Source organism: Semicossyphus pulcher, unplaced genomic scaffold (assembly GCF_022749685.1).
Source record: "Semicossyphus pulcher isolate SPU_LCO1_2020_fin unplaced genomic scaffold, fSemPul1.0.p SCAF_15, whole genome shotgun sequence".
NCBI lineage: Eukaryota > Metazoa > Chordata > Actinopteri > Labriformes > Labridae > Semicossyphus > Semicossyphus pulcher.
Genome location: NW_027211659.1, coordinates 17,045,418 through 17,065,836, shown reverse-complemented (window position 1 = coordinate 17,065,836; position 20,419 = coordinate 17,045,418). Strand labels below are relative to the sequence as shown.

At 41.8% G+C, this 20,419-nt stretch overlaps 1 protein-coding gene across 1 annotated transcript in view; it reads left to right on the top strand.

Moving 5' to 3' along the window:
- The window catches only part of LOC138592452 (E3 ubiquitin-protein ligase SH3RF3-like), a 113,609-nt gene that overhangs the window by 68,846 nt on the left and 24,344 nt on the right, over positions 1-20,419 (top strand). Inside the window, exons 2-5 of the mRNA XM_069663265.1 lie at positions 2,120-2,395; positions 6,089-6,184; positions 15,585-15,893; positions 18,151-18,266. Coding sequence (XP_069519366.1) covers positions 2,120-2,395; positions 6,089-6,184; positions 15,585-15,893; positions 18,151-18,266 — 797 coding nt within the window. The remainder of the gene's footprint in view (positions 1-2,119; positions 2,396-6,088; positions 6,185-15,584; positions 15,894-18,150; positions 18,267-20,419) is intronic.

The following is a 20,419-nucleotide window of genomic DNA, read 5'->3' as shown; positions in this document are numbered from 1 at the left end:
CAATGAACCTCCTTCACAAAACAGGGTCGCGGGTGATAAATGCAAAATACCACTTGTGTTTTTTGGGTGACTTTGTAAAACATACAACTCATGATAATGGAAATAGAGCAGTCACATATTGTGAGAAAGAAACAGAAATAGGGACAAGCCGCTGTGTAACAGCACCTCAGTTACAGCAGAGCTGTAGGTGTGTGGAGAAAAAAAAGGGTCCACATATAGTTTAATTAATTCCTTGCACTTTTACTGGTGTTTGTAGTTTTGTAAAGGCTTGAAGAAACTACCCTCCACACTTCTATAGCCTTTCTACAGCCTCATGCACACAGCTTAAATTTAGGAGATATTAGCTAAAGATTTACTGGCCTGCTGGGCCTAGTTTTGGTCAGTGAGCTATGATTGGACAGTTGCTGTTCCGGGAGGGAATTGGGAAAAGGCTGGTGATAATTGATCATGCTTGTGGTTAATTGAGCTTGAACATAAATAGAGTTCAGTGCAACATTTTATTCATTTCACACCAGCCTAAAATATCTGTTTGTGGAGGGTTAACGTATAAGTGTGTGTCGGTCCTTGACATGTGATAAGCAAGACACCACAGACCTGATTTTGACGATATTCCAGGGAGTCGTGCATCACACTGCTCTGGCATTTTCAAAATTACTGTGTTTGGCCCAAGGTGGGAGCAGCAATTACCTGGCAAACATTTTAATAACCAGTCATATCTCACAGACTGCTGGGGGGGGAATAAAATGAAACTTAGAGCACGTATCCAACTATCCAAGCTCTACAAATTTGTCTCCAGGGCCAACAGTTTGCAACATATTGGATTTTATACTGTTTTGAGTTGCTTCAGAACCAGTTTGCCCACAGGCCTTTTTTTTTTAATTAATTTAAACACTGCAGGAGTCACATTGCCTCGCTTGTACCTTCCTTCAAAAATAGGGCACCGCAGATGCAAAAATGAAAAGCTATACAGCATTTATTATACTGTTACATAAGAGATTTGAAACTGGTTCATTCCACAAAAGCCACACTCCTAGCTCCTTAATAGGAAGAATATAATGAATTGCAGTTCACTGGAAACTCAGGAAATTGTCAACCCCAAGGTTTGCTTGCTGAAGTTACCCGGCATCGTTTCAACACAGTGGAGCTTCTGCTTGACAGCGATGCTTTTAATCCTCTTCAGAGGTCTCAAAATGCTCTTAATGCGGCTCTGTGCAAGATGTAAAAAAAAAACTCCTGTCACCTAACCTTTTATGTTAATAACTATGCAGGGCTGCTGAACAGAAGAACATCCTATTCTCACTGAGACTCTGATTTATCATGTAGAGTAGGATCACTGACAGACAATCTTATAATCGGAGCTAGAAGAAGACAGCAAGTTTTAACTGTCGAGCAAAATTCAGTGTCTATTACAGCATGTAAGTGCTCTAACCTAGTGGTTTCTGCCCCTTTGGGCCTTTTTGTAACCCTTAGTTATACAGTTTATGGTGGAGATGAGAAGCACACAGGTTATTGTCTTCGTGTAGATGCAAGAGTGATTTTCTTTTCTTCTCAGATTGTTCCTTTTGACGGATTTGAAGACGACTGAGACGATACAAAATTTCATTACAAGAAAAGACAAAAAAAAAAAATAGATCCATACATTTTATATACTCAGTTTTCCTGTGATAACGATTAATTTATGGTTGTTTTCTTAAGATCTCGTCTTATTTATCACATTATCTCGATATAACAACGCTGCACCACTGTATGTCAGATGATCATAACCTCGTATCTCTAGAGTTGCAAAAGCACAGACACAGACACAGGCTTGGGTCGGCAGTAATATCACAGTGACCAGCCTGTTGTTTTGTTTTCTAGATCACCAAAATTTAACCTCTTATTACGAGAAAACAAACTTTGTTATCTTGAGATAATGAGATAAATCAATTCATTATAATGGGAAAAACAGATTTGTTATTGTGACATAACGCTTCCGTACCTTACTCATGTATTGAACATTTTTTTCTCAACCATTGCAAGCAAAGTAAGGACATATTTACTGCTTTGTTTTGATGCATGTAGAAAATGTTTCCTATTCGTATGATTAGAGGTTGTAAGTTTATGTCTGTCTGTGTTTCAGAACATCCCAGCACTGCCTTGCGGTAAAGCCCTCTACTCCTACGAAGGAAAAGAACCAGGCGATCTCCAGTTCTCCAAGGGTGACATCATCATCCTGCGACGGAAGGTGGATGACAACTGGTACCACGGCGAGCTCAACGGTTGTCACGGTTTCTTACCCGCCAGTTACATCCAGCTGCTGCGTCCCCTGAGCCAAACTCCACCCCAGGGCAAAGCACTGTACGACTTTGAGGTCAAAGACAAAGACCAGGATAAAGACTGTTTAGCCTTCAGCAAGGTAACACACACACAAACTGACACATGCTGTACACACACACACTTGTCTGAGGACACTATTTTTCTATCAGACACAGAATTACTGTGAAAATATGAAAAAAAAAAGGATGAATGAGTGTAGAGAATAGAGCGATCACTTTCTCAAGAGTTACAACAGCATAAATACTGTAGTAGAAGAAAACACTTATCTGTGGAGTGAAACCAGGCTGATTCTTTGTAGGGCACTAATAATTTATCACTACTGACTCCACTCTTTAGACTGACTCTCAAAATGTAAACCACAGCATCTTCAAACAGGGAGAAAACTACGTGGTTTGAATACCCAGAAGTTTTCTAATCATCCCATTTTTCCATTCCCTTTTTCTATAATTTGCAATTAAAAATATGACTCACCTTCTCAACAGACCAGCCCACGCCAGAACAATTAAAATCCGTAAGTTAGAAATGATTAAGAGAAAATAATACTTTTCAGTGTCATTAGTCAGATTGTTTGACAGTACACACAGAGAGCACCATCTACTGTACTTACAGTTGTTTCCAATGTAAGTCAATGCGTTGATTAAGTATTTGATTGAACACGTTTTAATACCAAAGCATGGTTTTGCTTTATTGCAACTTATATTGTCCAACTGAACACTATATGTATGGGTTAAATACAATTATGAGTCAGTGTCTCTGATTTGAGGTATTTTAAGGCTGGAGATAACATACAGTATTGGCAAGGACCTCACGATACAATACATATCACATTACATGTGTCAGGATACAATACATATTGCGAGACATAATTTACTGAAAAATTTAAAGTGGAGCTGAGAATACAACTTGCTGTGTACCACGATTGATGAATTACTGAAAATCCCCACCTTGCGCTGTGCCCCTCCTGCACCCATTTCAAGCAGGGTCTCCCGACGTGCTTGTCAGACAAACACACACAAACAGAGAGAGATGTCCGCTAGTACGACCCTCCTGTAAATGCATTGATTGAGGTACAACGTCTCCTGTTAAGAATGGAGCTTGTTATGCCACTGTTTTAAAAGCTTTTCAGTGCCGCGGCGTAGTGTGGCTGTTATTCAGAACCATGTCGGCTTTGGATCGCTTTGATACGTAACGTCTTTAAAGACATGCCTCTTTAAAGACGAGCCTCTTTCACAAAATGGGATCGCAGGTGAAAAATGCAGAATGCCACTTGTGTGTGGGACAGAGAAACAGGAAGAGGGACAAGCCGCTGTGTAACAGCACGTCAGTTACAGCAGAGCTGTAGGTGTGTGGAGAGAAAGGGTTATCTGCATGGTGTCTTGTTAGTGAGATTGTTAAGTTGGTCTCAATTATTAGTCTCTGTTATGTACCTGTGTACGCTCATACGCCTGCTTTTATTTTTTCTGCCATGATCGCTACGGAAGTAATGCCAACAGTGACCGGGAACAAACCAGCCTTCTAGCCTTACAGCGACATCTACAGGAGCGTTGTGATCACAGGAATTTGAGGGAAATATAGGGCCGTCTTAAATCCATTAAATGTATCGATATTAGGATGGGGAAAATCGATACGTTATCGTGAAAATAAATATTGCCATACTTTGCTGCATCAATATTTTTGCACAGCCCTAACATACAGTAGCAGCTGCTTTCCTGGTCAATACCAGTCTGACCGTGAGGATTTGATTGAAGACATTTTTCAGTAACAGCAGCTAATATTATATGTAAGAGATATCAAATATTAAAAGTTCCTTAAACCAGCATGTGCTCCCCGAGGAAACCACATGATTGAATCACTGTTCCACATCCATACTAACACAATTGTTTCACCCTGCTTTAAAGAGTATAACTTCTTAAGGCATCAGTGAAATATAGCATGCTTTTTCACACTGTAAGAATACATACTCAATCTGGGAATACTGTCATACTTATTTATTAATACATTAAATCAGCCTATAGGCTGTGCTGCTTACACTGCGAACTGAGCTTCTTTTGACGTGCTGTCCTGGGTGGCCATTAAAGAGAAGCAAAGTGATGATTTCTCTGGAGAGGCATCTGATATCAAAGTAATGATACTAAATATGTTTTCACTAAGTGCAGTCAGAGAGGAACCTCCATCTTGGCGTCTTAATGGGTCCTCTTGTTTACTAGTGAGACCCCAACTCAGACTCAAAGTAGTTATATTTCATTATATCCAGTCTAGAGTCTTGCAGGGCGTGTGGGGCTGTCTGTGTGTGTGGCATGCACTTCTTCTGTTTATACCAAGGCTGCTTGTTAATTAGCAGAGCGTCATGCTGCTTTCAGTTCTTGTGTCTCTCTCTTTGTAAAAGGCGATTCCATTAATGATTAGGATTAATTATCACGGGGTCTGGTTGTGTTCAGGTCCCTTCCACACTGGGTCCTTCTCTGTTATGAGATTTAGAGTATACACGTCAGATTTTGGTTATTCTATGGATTGTTCTGGTTTGATGGATGACAGAGTTGTTGACATCTCGAAATCATCCCCATTTGTCAGTGTCAATAAAATGACACTTGGGAATGGATTGAACAGGAGAGATACAGACAGAAGTGTGTATTCAGGTTGCGTTATGTGTTAACAGTCATTTGTATTCCGTGTACTCTTCTGTTCTTCAAAGCTTATCATTTTGTTCCTGCTGTTACACAGACTCATTTGTGCGAGGACAGAAAGCTCGACACATCCTCTCACTCTGCAGTCTGAGTGTTTCTGTGGAGAGAAGGATCATTAAATTATAGTGCATTGTACACCTCACTGTAGGTGTTTGCACCACTGCAAAGCACAGTCATGTAGTAAAAGCTTGTTCTACATCCGACTCAACCTATAATGATGAGGCGTTCATGGATCACATTTTTGGCCTAAACTAATGGAAAGATTAAAGATTGCAGATTACACAAAGCCATACACTCACACAGAGACTCACACCCCCTGTGGTGTGCTCTATGCGTGTTGTCATGCAGAACCAGTGTGTGTGATATTGTTTTCTCAGTGTGAGAGGTAATTACTCAGTATGACTAATACATAGTCATTTACAAGCATTATCAGTGCCGTCCCTAATGGTCTAACCAAGACCTCTGTATTCATGTGTGGAGAAAACAACAGAGGGGAAGCACTTTCATTGTGAAATCTGTGGGTGTGTGTGTGTGCTGAAAGAGGAAGATAGTATGTTTCCATTAATGTTTGATATAATGTTGCTGAGAATATAATGCAAAGAAAGGGTAACAGTGATGAAAACATATTTGCATGCTGACTTGTCTTTCTTGCAAGTTTGCACCTTACACGTGTAGTTATTGCATGACTGCTGAATGATGATTATTAAGCACATAAAGTTTTGCTGAGGCAGTTTTTACCTTAACATAAAAACCTACCATAAGATAGTAATTTGCATTTTTCCACAAAGTTAAATCGAAGCAGTTTCTGCTGCAATTTTGAAGATTCTCAAGATTTAAAAGCTCCACCACTGTTGCCAAAAATCTCTGCAGACATAAAATTAAGAAATGATGCTTGATTGGTATTTGTGAAAACATACAAAATTCATTCGCTTATTTATTCATCCTCTGTAATAAAAAAACCCCCTAAAGTTGATATTTTGCCCTAGTGATACAAAAGAAACAAAATACCTTTTATTTGGACACACGTTTTACCTAAACTGTGTGCAGGTGTGTCTGTGTGTAGTCTCACTCATTTCCTCTCTCTCCAGGATGAGGTCCTGACAGTTATCAGGCGAGTGGACGAGAACTGGGCAGAAGGCATGCTGGGAGACAAGATTGGCATCTTCCCCATTCTCTATGTGGAGGTAGACTCACAGACATTACACACACAAACACACACACACAAAACACTCTTATATTGAGTTACAGAAAGAGCTGTAAAAAAACAACAACAGCGATGTTGCAGCAGAACACTTGTATTACAGTGATCATTTATCATACTGTGACTGGGGAGAGAGGAGGCAGAAAACATTTTCTCTGGTGTATTCTTTTTTTTCTGACAAAAAAACTTTTGTGTTTTTATTATCTACTTGGATGTTAAGTATTCATACAGCAGACTGCAGAAACATGCAGTTGTTACACTTCATTAAATCTACTGCATATTAAGCAGAATCACATTTTGTGATGTGGATTGCTATTCTTTTTATTCTTTCGTTTGTTCTTCAGCAGCGCTTATACTTCATCCCAGTGGCACAGTGACTGTTGTGTTTGTAGTTGGTCTAAATGGGTTACTCGGCTCGATCCAACCTCTCCTATAGAGCTGGCCAGAGAAGAGGCTGAAGCCTGTCTGGTGTTGGGTAAACATGGATTAAATGTTAGAATTGCAATTGCATTCAAATGGAATATCGGCATATAGACACATTGTGTGTTCATTATCCTCCGTCAGACAAGGTGGAGAAAATTAAAATTGCCCCTGAAATGTAAATTGCATTAGCAATGCCGTTTGAAGCCAGGCTGAGGTGGAGTTTTCTTTAAGGGATTTCCTCCCGGCAAAAGGATAAAAAAAACAACAACACCCTAAACATTTGAACCTTCTTTCATCATGCCATGCTTGTCAAGAGTGAAATATAGTTTGCTTTAATCCGTGTGCAACTGAACAAAACATCATGCGCAATTTGCTCTGGATCACATTAAGGCTTTCAAAGCGTTGTAAAAATCCATCGGTATAAACTTGAAGGATGTGTCTCGCCTTAGTTCTCACTGTTGTTAAGGCTTCTCTTCTCTCTCCATCAACACCGATTTGCAAACACGCTGATCCTCTCGAGGCCTCGTCCAAAACAAACGATGAAGCCTTCAGAACTGACGGCAGGTTCAATCATATTGGGAAGCGCTCCTATGTTTGTGTGTCCGTCAAGACAAAAAGACTCCCATCCACTGTGTTGTGTATTCACGTAGCGTAGCTTAGAGAAATCCATTAAGGTAGAGATTAGAGAGACAGAGATACTAATGGAATGACTCATCCTCCAGGCTGTTTTTAAACACTATATTGCTTTTATCTGCTATCAAGAGAGCAAACATTCAATGACAAAAACTCAATTATGGTACAAAACACATGCATTGATATTTGCATCTGCACAGGTCTACATTTACTTTCACTATTATGTTTTTTGCTCTGCAATCGTCCAATCATAACGGAAAACACACTTTTTCTGTCTTGGGGTTTGCAGCCTGCACAGGTTTGGACTCTTTGCTACACATTCATGTCCTTGAAATTAGCTGCTTGACCAAATGACTCTCCTAGGTGGCCATGATTAAGGCTCAGGCTGAGAGAAGTCTTGACAAAAACACAGACACACAGGGGCTCCCATTAGATAGAGATGCATTAATAATTTAGACCTCTCCATCACTCAGACACAGCGGGGGTAAGGGGCATGTCGCGTGTGTGAGTGTGTGTGTGTTTGTCTGTAAAGCTTAATGAGAAGGCCCCAGCTGGACTTTTGCTGATCTGTGTGTGTATGTGTGTGTGTGTGTGTTGCTGGATATAAAGTACCTCTCATAGTAGCTGTTGTCTCACAGCTTAGATGTGCATGCAGACTGCTTGTGTTAATATTTGGCAGCCTGGATACATGAATTGGTAATGAGGGGTTTGCAGATGTTAGGGATGCCCCGGAAAAAAATTCCAAATTACATGGGAAGTGTTTGAAGTGGTTGTCAGTCACCACATTTGAAGAGGGTGCTGCTGTCTATGCCTGAAGCGGGCAGTCGGACTGAGAGTAGCACTGACTCCCACAAACGGATACAGGTAAAGGTAAATGAGAGGATGAAATACAAAGGAGCAGTCCAGTTTGAAGGCTTATCAGAGGCCAAAACACTGCACAGCTGTTTCTACTATTAGGAAGGATTTTATAACTCTGGAAAGTTAATAGGGCTGCACGGTGGTGCAGTGGTTAGTGCTGTCATCTCACAGCTAGAAGGTTCCTGGCTCGAACCCTCGTTCGGATGTAGGGGGCCTTTCTGTGTGAAGTTTGCAGGTTCTTTCTGTGCATGCTTGGGGCTCCTTCCGGTACTCTGCCTTTCTCCCAAACACCGTAATCGGTGACTCAAAATTGCCTGCAGGTGCATGAATGGTTGTCTGTCTCTATGTGTCAGCCCTGTGATTGATTGGTGACCTGTGTATCCACTGTGTATAGGCTCTAGCCACCCGTGACCCTGAAGCGGTATAGGTAATGGATGGAAAGCTATTATGGGTAAAATTCCCTTTGCATTAAAGCACAAATTTTCAGATTTTCAACCTCAGTCCTGTCATGCTGTTATGGGGAGCTAATGCCATTATGGTAGAAAACAAATGCAATTTCGCTCTGTGCCTTTTGAGGACGCGATCCGCTTCTCTGGAAAACCTCTGCCAGACTATGTAAAACGCGTCATCTTGCCTCCGCCAGGGAGCTTGCTAATCTACATTTCCTCAATCTTCCTTCCTCAATCCAGGACGCCCGCAATCAATGTCCTCGACTGGAAACAGGGAGTATTTCACTCCAGCGTCTCTTTACCTCTTGCTCTCCTTACACTCCGGTACAACGCAGGTGAACACCATGATGCTCTTTGTTTGTAGATATATTTGGTAGCGCTCTAAGGGGGGAATTTACTAAACCTGTGCAAATGACACAAAAAGACTCCGCCTCATTCTCCAAGTACACGCAGAGGGTTGAATGCACCCCAAAGTGTGCTTCAGAGCAAACAGCGTCTCTGTGATCCAGTGCTGTTTGCGCTTATTTCAATGAGTCATGTTATGCAAACATTCGGGGCAAATTTGTCCCTTTTCTGTACAAATGAGACTCGTGGCAAAAAGCACCTAATTCACAAACACAAACAGCACCAGCAGTTGGTGGGAGCTGCGGTGCAGTATTATAAGGGCTGCCAGGCTCAGAGTTTCCAGTGATCATGACGAAAATTCCACCTTTTTTGTGGTCCAAAAATGTATTTGTCTGTAAAAACAATCTCTTAATAATATATTGTCATTATTTTTATAATCAGGAGACCAATCAGTGGCACACGGCCACACTTTGTCCACGCACTCATTTATTAAACATAAAGTTGCTACAGAGAGTAATACTAGTAACCAAGTCTGGACTTTACAGTAAACTGTTCAAAGATCTGCCCCCTCCCCTCCTGTCTCCTCATCGATCTGTGCATGGAGTTTAGGTCTGTCAGTATGCACGCAGCTGAGAGTGGAGGTGCAGACAGCTTCTCCCCACAATCAGACACAAAACAAGAGCAAACTGCCGGATCTGTGAAACCTTATGGGCATGTTTGCGCTTGAATATCATCAGGGCACTGTGCTTTGTGAATCAGACCTTGAGAAGAGTGAATTACGCCCTGTGTTTTATCAACTCTTCTGGTTGAAAGAACGAACATAAGAAACAGGCAGACTTCTTGCGCAGACCTATACATTCCCTATGTAACCACGCCCTCGCTGGGCCGTTCTTTTCAGAGGGAGGGGCGCAATAAGTGTTGTAGGAATGGAGAATGGGCGAAAGCCACAAGCTGTTTGTACAACTTTCTCCACAGCTATGGTGTCAATTTCAATTTTTTTGCGAATTGCTCCTTTAAGTAAAAGTACTATGAAGACAGAAATCCAAATGTTCCAGAAATTTCCCATCACAAATGTATTTTCTTGGCCGGCACCTTAAAGTTGCAATGAGATTGCTGGACAACCCTGTTTTTCCGTTAGGGCGATCTGAATTGGGATCCCCTCTTAGTTAACGTAAGTTCACATTTAAGAGAAGGGTTGTGTTTTTACACAAAGTGGTGATGTCATTCTCCTTTAGAAACCATAACAAGTATAATACACACACAGTTTGCAAAGCTGGCTGTTGGTTTTAACTGTTGCCATGTGTTCTGATACTATTGCAAAAAATATTGATTGGTAAATAACATAATGAAAAATATCAAAATATAACAAAAAAAATGTTGTGTTAAGACAGATGGACAGCTCTCACAATCCAAAATGTTGAGGTTTTATGTCCGACTGGTTGGTGGATTTATCTTTGTTTTAAACTGAACATGAGCTTATTAAAATTTATTGAAGAGCTGTCTGTGTATTATTACAGCCGTAAAGTGCAGTCAGAACTTTTGAATGAGTCCTTAGTCGGCAGGCGTAGGTGGACTCAAGTGGTGTGGGTGTTCTTGGAGCTGGTTTCCTTTTGGTGTAGGTGGATCTGTATCTTAATAACGCTGTTTGTGTTTTGTAGATTTGTTTATGCACTTACAGTGGATTTATGTTGTTTTTTATATACAGTATGTGTGTGGATTGGGTTGTATTGCGTTGTAGCAGGTGGATGTGAGGTCAGTGAGTTTAAATTGAGTGCAGATCTGCAGTGATTCATGCAAATAGGAGAGAGTTGTGGACAGGTTTGGCTTTGATTGGGGTCAGACATTATAACCCACGTCTATGAAACCTCTGTCTCTTCTTCTCTTTCTTCCTCTCTGTTTCTCCTCAGTAATCTCTCTGTCTCTGCAGCAGGAGGGAGCTGGCACACACCTGCCTCTGGTGTGTGTATGTGTGAGTGTGCATGAGCATGCATGTATCTTGCTGGCTTATCAATTTCGCAGTGCAGATGTCAGCTCATCAGCTCGAGTCTCAGCGTTACCTGGAGAGAACCCACCCACCCCACGACCCCCTCCCCATTCTAAAGGCCGGAGTACAGAGAGTACAGTTAGCTCAACACATAAAAGATGACCTTGGAGATTTCAGTCAAGCAAAAGCACCCAGTGAAGAACTGTCTCTATCAACGACATTTCTCCCTCTCTTACACACACACGCAGTCCCTTATCTCCTTCACTGCAGGATGACCAGGCACTGTAGCAGCAGTCGTTAAAGACAAACTGACACAGCAGACATTGGTGTGAGTGTGTGCGTGTGTGTGTGTGTGTGATTGTGTGTGTTTGTATGTACATGAATAAAAGTTACTTGATTGGTTGCAATATACTTTGTTTTGAGTTTGTTGCCACGCTGACCTTACGTGTGTGTTTGTTTGTGTGTTTGCGTGTGTGTGTGTGTTTGCGCTACTCCGCCTCATGAGAGCAAACTGAGTTATATCCGCAGCATCAATCCATCATGCTTATTAGCATATGATTTGGCTTTGATTAGCATATCTATTAATATGGAAATGAAACATCACCAGCGCTGAGCCCAGACGGGTCGGCCCTGTTCACATTCTGTCTCTCTCTCACACGCGCACACAAACACAAACACACACACCAACACAGAAATGCTCGACTTTGTCTCCAGGGATTTTGCAGGAGTTTGAGGTTACACTAAGCAGACATGATTGCGATGTAAATTTGTTAGAGGGCGTATTAGTTTTTGTCCTCGTTTCATGTTGACCTCTGCGTGTGCGTGTATGATTTTGTGTGTGTGCACATCTTAGAGAGTGTGCCCTTTAAGATCTCTCCATGATGACTCAGAGAACATCCATAGGAGAGGTTTTACATGGGTGGTACAGTCATTAAAGTCATGTTCTGTAGGTGTAATATTTGCTTTTACACTGCAGAGATAAGTGTTGCACACTGCGCAGGGGCAATGTTATCTATATATAGAGTTACACCGATGCAGGTGTGGAACAAACTATTGCTGCAAAGGAGAAATCTCTTTCCCTCCATTTTCTTTGTGTAGTGTGCATATAGCATCCATGTACCACACTGCAGAATTTAATCACTTTGATGTATTTACCTTCCCACATCTGATGTAAAAGTTTGATTGGACCATTACGGAACTTAAGTTCAAACAGGTTTTTACTACTTCTCCTTACATGAGGCTTAAAATTGGCTGTTTTACTCTGATGATCAGGAACAAATCCGAGCAAGCTTTACGCTTACAAACCGCTCTGCAGAGGCTGAGATACACAACATTGATGAACACGAGCACATAGAAGAAGAAAAACACCTTGAAACCACACCTAATGTTTCTGCTCAATAAGGCCTTGGAGTAGCAGGTTGTGCAGGAAAATTGAAAAGCAGCGTGAGTGTTGAACTAAGCAGAATAAATGAGCCCCAGTCTGCCTGTAGTGACTGTATAGGTTAGCAGGTACATGTGACATGTAATAATAAACCTACTCTCATGCCTACGTAAAGGACTGTGAAGCTCCATAATTATCAGCAGATATTGCCACTTGCTTCTTAACTGTGTATGAATCACCCATACTCAAATTTCCACAACTTTTTTTCATACCAGCCTGATAAACAAATGTCAGCTCGACCTCGCTAATGTGAGACTGGAATTACAGTGTGAATGGCAGCCAGTAGCAATGAGACGTGGGCTGCACCAATAATGCCTTTCCGGTTGCAGGTGGTGAGAAATGAGCTGATCCCTCCAGTGTCCCAGAGCACAAATGAGCAGCACAGATAACACAGAAGACCCCCACCCTCATTGCTTGCAGATAATAGGAAATTCATGCTGTTAGCAGCCACAATCGAGCAAAACATTTTTGATGTATTGTGCAGATAAAACTGGAAGTGTCTCTCATATGAAACTGTGTCAATACTGGATTTAATGAGTAAAATTATTTATCTGATGCAGGGGGACATAAAAAACAGACTCACTGCACACTTGACTAAAAGACAGAACACCTTGTCCTCTAATCTTATTGAGCGACTGTGAATAAATTACACGCTAAATTGCAAGATGTACAGTTCTTCCAATCAGCAGAGCTTTGTTATAGAGCCAGACAAAATGTGCACGTTCCACTCAAACAGTAAGATAGAACTTTTAAACAGGTGTTAATTCCTCAGCATGTTCTTGGGAAAAATGTATCACATCCTTGAAATCCAGAGCTTTGACCAGACCACTGAATACAAACAGCTTCTTATGTATTAGGGCTACACAAAATGATAATCATGATTATCAATATTAAGATTACGCTTTGGCTGTCTTTGTGAGTTGGGTGGTTATGGTGTCAGGCTATACAGTGTCTCTGTTATGGATGTCCGACTTGATGCATGACAAGGACAGGGAGTAGCAATGCTATTCCTCTGGGCTCTTCATGCAATCATCATTCTGTGATGCTGAGTTTAGCGTTGTCGCCGCGCAACTACGTTCCTGGTTTTAATACTGGTTTGGACATAGGATGCCCCTCTGTGTGTTTACATGTTCTCCCTGTGCTTGCTTGAGTTCCCTCCGGGTCCTCGAGCTTCCTCCCACAGTCCAAAGACATGCTTGTTAGGTTAATTGGTGACTGTAAAATTGCCCACAGGTGTGAATGTGAGCGTATAAGGTTGTCTGTCTCTACATGTCAGCCCTGTGATTGACAGGCCCAATGACAGCTGGGATAGACTCGAGCCCCCCTGAATAGGATAAGCGGTATAAATAATGGACGGATTAATTGTTCTCATAGGAGTAATTAAAGACTATATGATGCAATTCCAGCTGCAGTATTAAGAAAGTTCACAACTGGGACTGAAAAAAAAAACACCCTGGCATTTTTTGCCCAGAGCAGCCCCTACAATCAATTCAACATGATCCACCAGTTCAACGTCCTTGCGGCCCCCTTAAAGAGTATGGTATAGGCTACTATTCAATAAATGCACTGCTAAGTAAAGGAGTAGGCCCCCGTAACCAGTGCGCAAAAATGTACTCATAACTGACTCCCTGGTGTTTAGAGGTGACTGTGGAGTACACCATCCTAATCCATGCATGCATACTCAATTAGAAGTCATCATAATTTTAAATTATCTAGTAGGCCTACATTTAAGTACAAAAGTATACAGTATTTAATTCACTGTATAATGTAGCCTAACAAAATACATTTACATATTTACTTTATTTAAGGACAAACAAGGTACTTGTCCTTTACATCAGTATTTACATGCTATGGTACTAAATATCTCTACTTCACTACATCTGTCTGACAGTATTAGATACTTTACAGATTAGTTTCCCCTGCCTTTCCAGTGAAAACCATGGATCTCCAGATGTGTTGATTCTGATTTATATCAATAACTGAAGGATAAAGTGTTCCTTCACATGCTGAGAAAACTCTCCTCCTTCTTGAGCTAATAAACCATTTAACCCCAAGTTTTTTTAACTGAAGAGAGGACTTGTTTTTATGAGCTCACGAGAAGTGGACTTTTAAGCCATGTGTGGTACTCACAGGTCAGCAACTCTACTGCAGTTAAATGCAACATATCAAATCAGCAATAATATGTATCCAAAAACATCAGATATAATAGTAAAACACAGGGACCATTTAACCAGAATTATTTCACGAACATTATGATTCCGTATGGACCTAAGTCACTCACTGCTTTGCCATGCTAGCATTACCTCGTTAACGCTAGCTCAACAACAGTCTCCTCTTGATCTGTTTGTCCCCCTGCCTCCCTGACACACACCCTTCCTTTTCTTTGCAGTACCACACACCTCTCCTCTCTTCACCTGTTGCTGCATGATAATGTGCTGGGTACTACTCAGGACGGTTCAACAGTTCTTACAGCAAACCAATCAGTAATGTTAGCGCATTTTGCGCTATCCGCATTTGTCACTTTTCGCCCGCGCTTCTCTTCACTCCCCTACACACTCCGTCATCTGCAGAGAAGAGGAGATGGGGGGGAGGGGGGAGAAGCGGCTGTGTAGGAGATGTGATTGGGCCAGACTAGTGTCTTAATAGAGATTAAATCAATGGGGAACTGCCTTTTCTTAATGGACCGGCCGTGGGCAATATGTTTTTTGTTTTCCAAAATGAAAAAGTTAAGTATGCCGGCTCCAAATTGTGTCGGCCCATCGGGAAAATGCCCGGCATGCCAGATGGCCAGTCCAGCCCTGCCTGGATTTACTACATAACTTTAACTAATAGCTGAACCTTTAATGTGTCAGATTGTACCCAAAAATGAACTGAAATGACACCATAGTAAAGAGAGAAAGAATAATGGTGAAAGAGATGCTGAGGTTTGGGCTGGATGTGTGTGGGAGTATTTGTGTATTTGACAGAGAGACAGTGAGAGTGTGTGTTACACTGAGGGAGTCTCTCCGGACCAGCTGTTGTAAGTGATGATTGTTATGCTGCTGGTTTGAAAAGCTGCCAACAAGAACAAGGGCGGAAAGGCCACACAGAAACACTTCTTGTGTGTGCTGTAGGTCTTGTTATAGATGAGAACCACTGAGGACTAAAAATCTAACACCTGAACTTCTCCTCTCTTGTCTCTCCTCTTCCCCTCTCCCTCCTCCCTTTGTTCTGTCATCCACCTGCCTCTCCTCCTCTCCTCTCCTCTCAGCTAAATGAAACAGCAAAGCAGCTGATGGAGATCGACAAGCCAACGTCGACAAGCGCTCCAGGTCCGAGCTCTGAGCCAGCCCCACTGGGCCCCTGCACTCCTGGCCCCTCCCCCAGCGCCTCCCCGTCCAATGGGAACGGCTCTGGCCATCGGAGAGGAGAAGGGAAGAAAAACGCCAAGAAGAGGCATTCGTTCTCTGCGCTGTCTGTCAGTCAGCGGGCCGCCCAGCTCAACAACAGACACAGTATGGAGATCTCCCACCCCGTCCTCATCAGCTCCTCTGACCCCAGAGCCGCTGCACGCATCCAGGTACACACACAAAAACACACACATACACACTGCAATAAGTATGATAAGAAGCACCAGTGTATTCAGATACTTTTCTAGTTTTCTAGTTCACGCTCTCTTGTGAACTTACCCCTCCCAATAAGTCAGGCTGAGCATATTTATGAATCTGGTTTGAGTTGCTTTGACATCTTATCAGTTAGATGCTTTCTAGCTTACTCATGCTAGCATCAGCTGTAAGTTAAAGTACAAGTATCAGGGCTAGTTATGAAGGATGGCTCCTTTCAAAATTAAATTAATTTGTCATTGTTGCGAGATGTTGCAGATGGAGCTGATTGAACTCGTTAATTTAATGCTAAATTGTTGAATCTTACAAAATTGCATATGCTATATTAACCATGTTGTAGCTACTTTATCAGATAGAGAGACTATAAGCAGCATTTTACAGTGTCAACTCTTTAATAACTCAACCGCTGGAGTCATGAAAGGTTACAGACCCCTCAGTTATTAGAGAGACTTACAGATTTACACAAATGACATTAAATTACATAAAACACCCTCTTCTAAATACACACATTACCAACAAAAACAGGAAGTAATATTAAAGTGGTAATCTTGAAGATCTCAGGTTTGGTTCTCTTTGGTGGCATCTATGACGATAAACGTTAATTGTGAAAGCACGCTTCCCAGATATCCAGACAGTGATGCATGTGTGGCGTCCATATTGGCTCCGGTTGTAACTCTTAATTTTCCTCACTGACGTTTGCTTTCCTGTTTAGCCTGTTTGCCTTCATCTGAGCGTCCAATTTGTTTCTTTTTCTTTGGATTTTCACTTATTTTTGAAGTTGTTTCTGTAGTCATCGATCTTTTCTTTGTTTGTTCAGCCGTAGTAGATTACTGTTTACCCGCAACACTTGCAGAGACTAGAAAAGCAGCCGCCTAGCTCCGCCTACCCTCTCTGGCAGACCAACCACTGCTGGCTGATGGAAAATGCGTCACTAACTGGGCGCTGCTTGCGTGTTTTTTTCCACGAAAGTCGCACCAGACACCCTGTCTATTATCAAATGCAAAGGCTTTCATCAGTGGGCCATAGGCTCAATCACCATTGTGTTACCTCATTCGGCAATAGATAGTGACTTAACATATATTTACATGGAAAATCTTCGAGATTATTACTTTAACATGTTTGGGGGGAGACGGTAGCTCAGTCTGTAGGGACTTGGCTTGGGAACTGAAGGGTGACTGGTTCAAGTCCCGGTATGGACCAAGCGTGGGATTGTGCTGGTAGCTGGTAAGGCGCCAGCTCCCTTCCTGGGCTCTGTCGAGGTGTCCTTGAGCAAGGCACCGAATCCCCCACCGCTCGGGGCACATGTCCATGTGCAGCCCCCTCACTCTGACATCTCTCCATTAGTGCATGTCCATGGAGTCAAAACATTGAATTTCCATTACATTGGATAAGTAAAGTAGCGCTTCTTCTTCTTCTTCTTCAAAACACATAAAACAACTTAACAAAACGAAACATTTAGGCCAGCACAGAGTATGATGGGAAACGTGGCATGATGACAGTCGCTACAATATGTTTCGAATGGTAAATCTGAATCTGAAAAAATTGTAGTATGTAAATAATCGTAATGATTCCTCTCCTCCAGTATAGATTTATAGATTTAGTTTTAAGATAGAATTGGGTTAACATTTACAGATTTATTTATTCATTAATTAACTTGATAGGAACAAAACATGAATATTTTTAATTTACTGAGAAATTTGGCATAAAATAGGCCTGCAGTATTGAGTATTCCAACTTGTAGTTGGAGCAAAATTTGGTATGTGAGACAAATAAGTACCGTCCAACATGTATACTGATGCAGATATAGAGTATGTCCAATCCCCCTGACTTACTTTGTTTGGCTTCATGCAGATATATCTATGGTGTACACACACACACACACACGCACACACACACGTACATTTCACAAGCCAGAGTTCACTGTGGACACTCCTTTCCACTACATTTTATAATATTATTTCCCAAACACCTACTCCAACAGTCCCATGTGAACAAAATCATTCCTCTTCTTGATAGCTGTACGCTGGAGACACATTGCTTTTATATTTATCGCCTCTGCTTGCATTCACACCTGCGTTTAATGTGTTTTGGAATAATACCCAGGATGCATATTGAGAAGCTGAAATGGTGCCGACACATATTGCAAGCAATGTTTCATCTTAAATGGAAAACCTCCCTGAGTTTGAACGTTTGTATCTTTCTGTGTGTCCTTAGGATGCCTCTCACCCGGGTCCCTCTCCCTCCTCGGCAGGGGTACTGGTGCCCCCCAAAGTGGCATCCATAACCTCTGAGCTGCTGGCCCACGCCAAGGTGCAGCTGCCACTTAACATGTGAGTACATCTCGGCGTGGTATAAGCTCACACACCTGCGACCTGAGTTTTTAGTCCCTTCTTCCATCCACCTGTTCTGTTTCTCAACAGAGCAGATTTGTGCCTGAGATCCGTCATGACTTCAGAACCTGCCTCCTGGCAGCGTTAAAAATATTTCCTCTTTTGTGCCCAGAGTTATTGGCCATGTTCCACCACCTCTGCAACCACATTTACTCCTCCACCGGTCAAGGATGAAATTCCCCTCAGGAAGGAAAAATACAGTCACACAGTGCTCGCTCAGTTGTGTGATGTTTACATCAGTGTTTCAGAACAAGCGTTCAGCCGAACAGCCATATGCCTGATACAGTGCACCTTATTTCACAGTGTCATGTGCTTTTGTAGAGATGAGCCTTGGGAAACAATGTTTATCACATGCTCATTGTTGAATGAAAAACAATATGATGCTTAGTTTTTACTAACAAATGCATCACTTTATGTACCTTTAGTTCAAAATATGTGCGGCTTTCTTGCTAACTTATGTTCATGAATGAGTTTTTCGGGGTATTTGAGGAGTTTTTCCTTTATTTGATATCGGACAAAAAGTTAAGGGGAAATGAGGGCAGAGATGACAAGTTGTTGTGATCACAGGAGCAAGTTTCTGTCTGTTCAAATTTGCCTAAACACTTTTCGTTAAGACATCACAGTACACAGGGAAATATAATTCAGTGTAACAAACAAGACAAACAAGGTTCACATAGGCTGCAGTTGTAAGCTCTAGTATTAAATTTAATTAATTCATGTGTTGAAAATGTCTCCAAGAGATTAAAAACCTCTGACACACACTCACAAACACAATTATATTCTTGTGGAAATGTAACCTCACTTGTCAGATCCAGATGGCTGGTGAGACGCCAACGCTGAGCAGGGCTGTTCTATAATTTACCTGGTAATTAATCTACCAGGTAACTGCCAGAAACATACAGGTACCAAGGTGAGCGTGTGTTTGTGCCCTTGTATGTCTTTGTGTAGACCAGTTTTGCTTCAGACCTTGAGGGTGAGGACGATTTGGGATATTTTTGGAAAGTGGGGACTTTCAGTCAGTCCCACATCCTCCAAGGTCAGATATGCGTTTATGGTTTAGGGAATGTAATATGCCAATGAGGGTTCTCAAAAGTGTAGTAAAAAATGTGTGTGCATGAGTGTGCTGATGTTTACTACTACTGGTGTCTTGCCTGCAGGATGTGAGTCAAAAACAGCAACATTGTCAGCCTTAATAATATCACTTTCAAAGAAGCACTAGGCACAAGCGCGCGCGCACACACACACACACACACACACACACACACACAGTAAGACACACATACTGGCTCAGACACATTATACACACACACACTCAAACAAACACACACATGTCCGGAGCAGGTTTGTTCCACTGATGAGGTCGGACGTTTCCATCTTGACCTGGCAACTACTCCTGTTGCCATGGGGAGACAGGAGACAGTCCCAACACTGTTACCATGGCAACGGGGAGGCGGCGCATATAGGGTCTTGTTTACTCTGTGGTCTTATCGTCTTCTGTCTGGCACTACATACTACCAACGTCTCCTAGTGACAGGACCAGAAACTCATTTATATGTTAACGCAGATGGAACACACAACAATGAAGACACAAACAGAGTCAGATACAGTGACATGCTAAGTAATACATTTGTCAGTGTACTGGTTAGTAGGTAAAGTAGGCACACAAGGACATATTGATTAGGCACCCATTCACAGTAACCCAGACAATTTAGGAGTAAAAATCATACAGGCAGGTGGTCACATGACCACCTCAGAGTGACATGACTTGGATTCTCATTAATAGGAAAAAGCCATTAATTCTGGTTTACCAGCTCATTTAATGATAACTAAAATAGTTTAGTATTTTTTCCTTTGAGAAAATGTATGTTAAATGGTAAATGGACTACACTTAAATGGGCTATAAGATTTCGCATGTATTCATCATTCAGATATCATTTTTTATTGCCCATGTGTGAAGGGATAGTAGAGGAACTGATCAATTGAGACCTTCCCCAACTTCCTCCACTGGCGGTATCAGCCTGTGGCCTGTTTTTTATGTAAAGCACTCAGGACGGTTTTTCTGCGAAACAAGAGGATGTGACACGTTCGCGAGT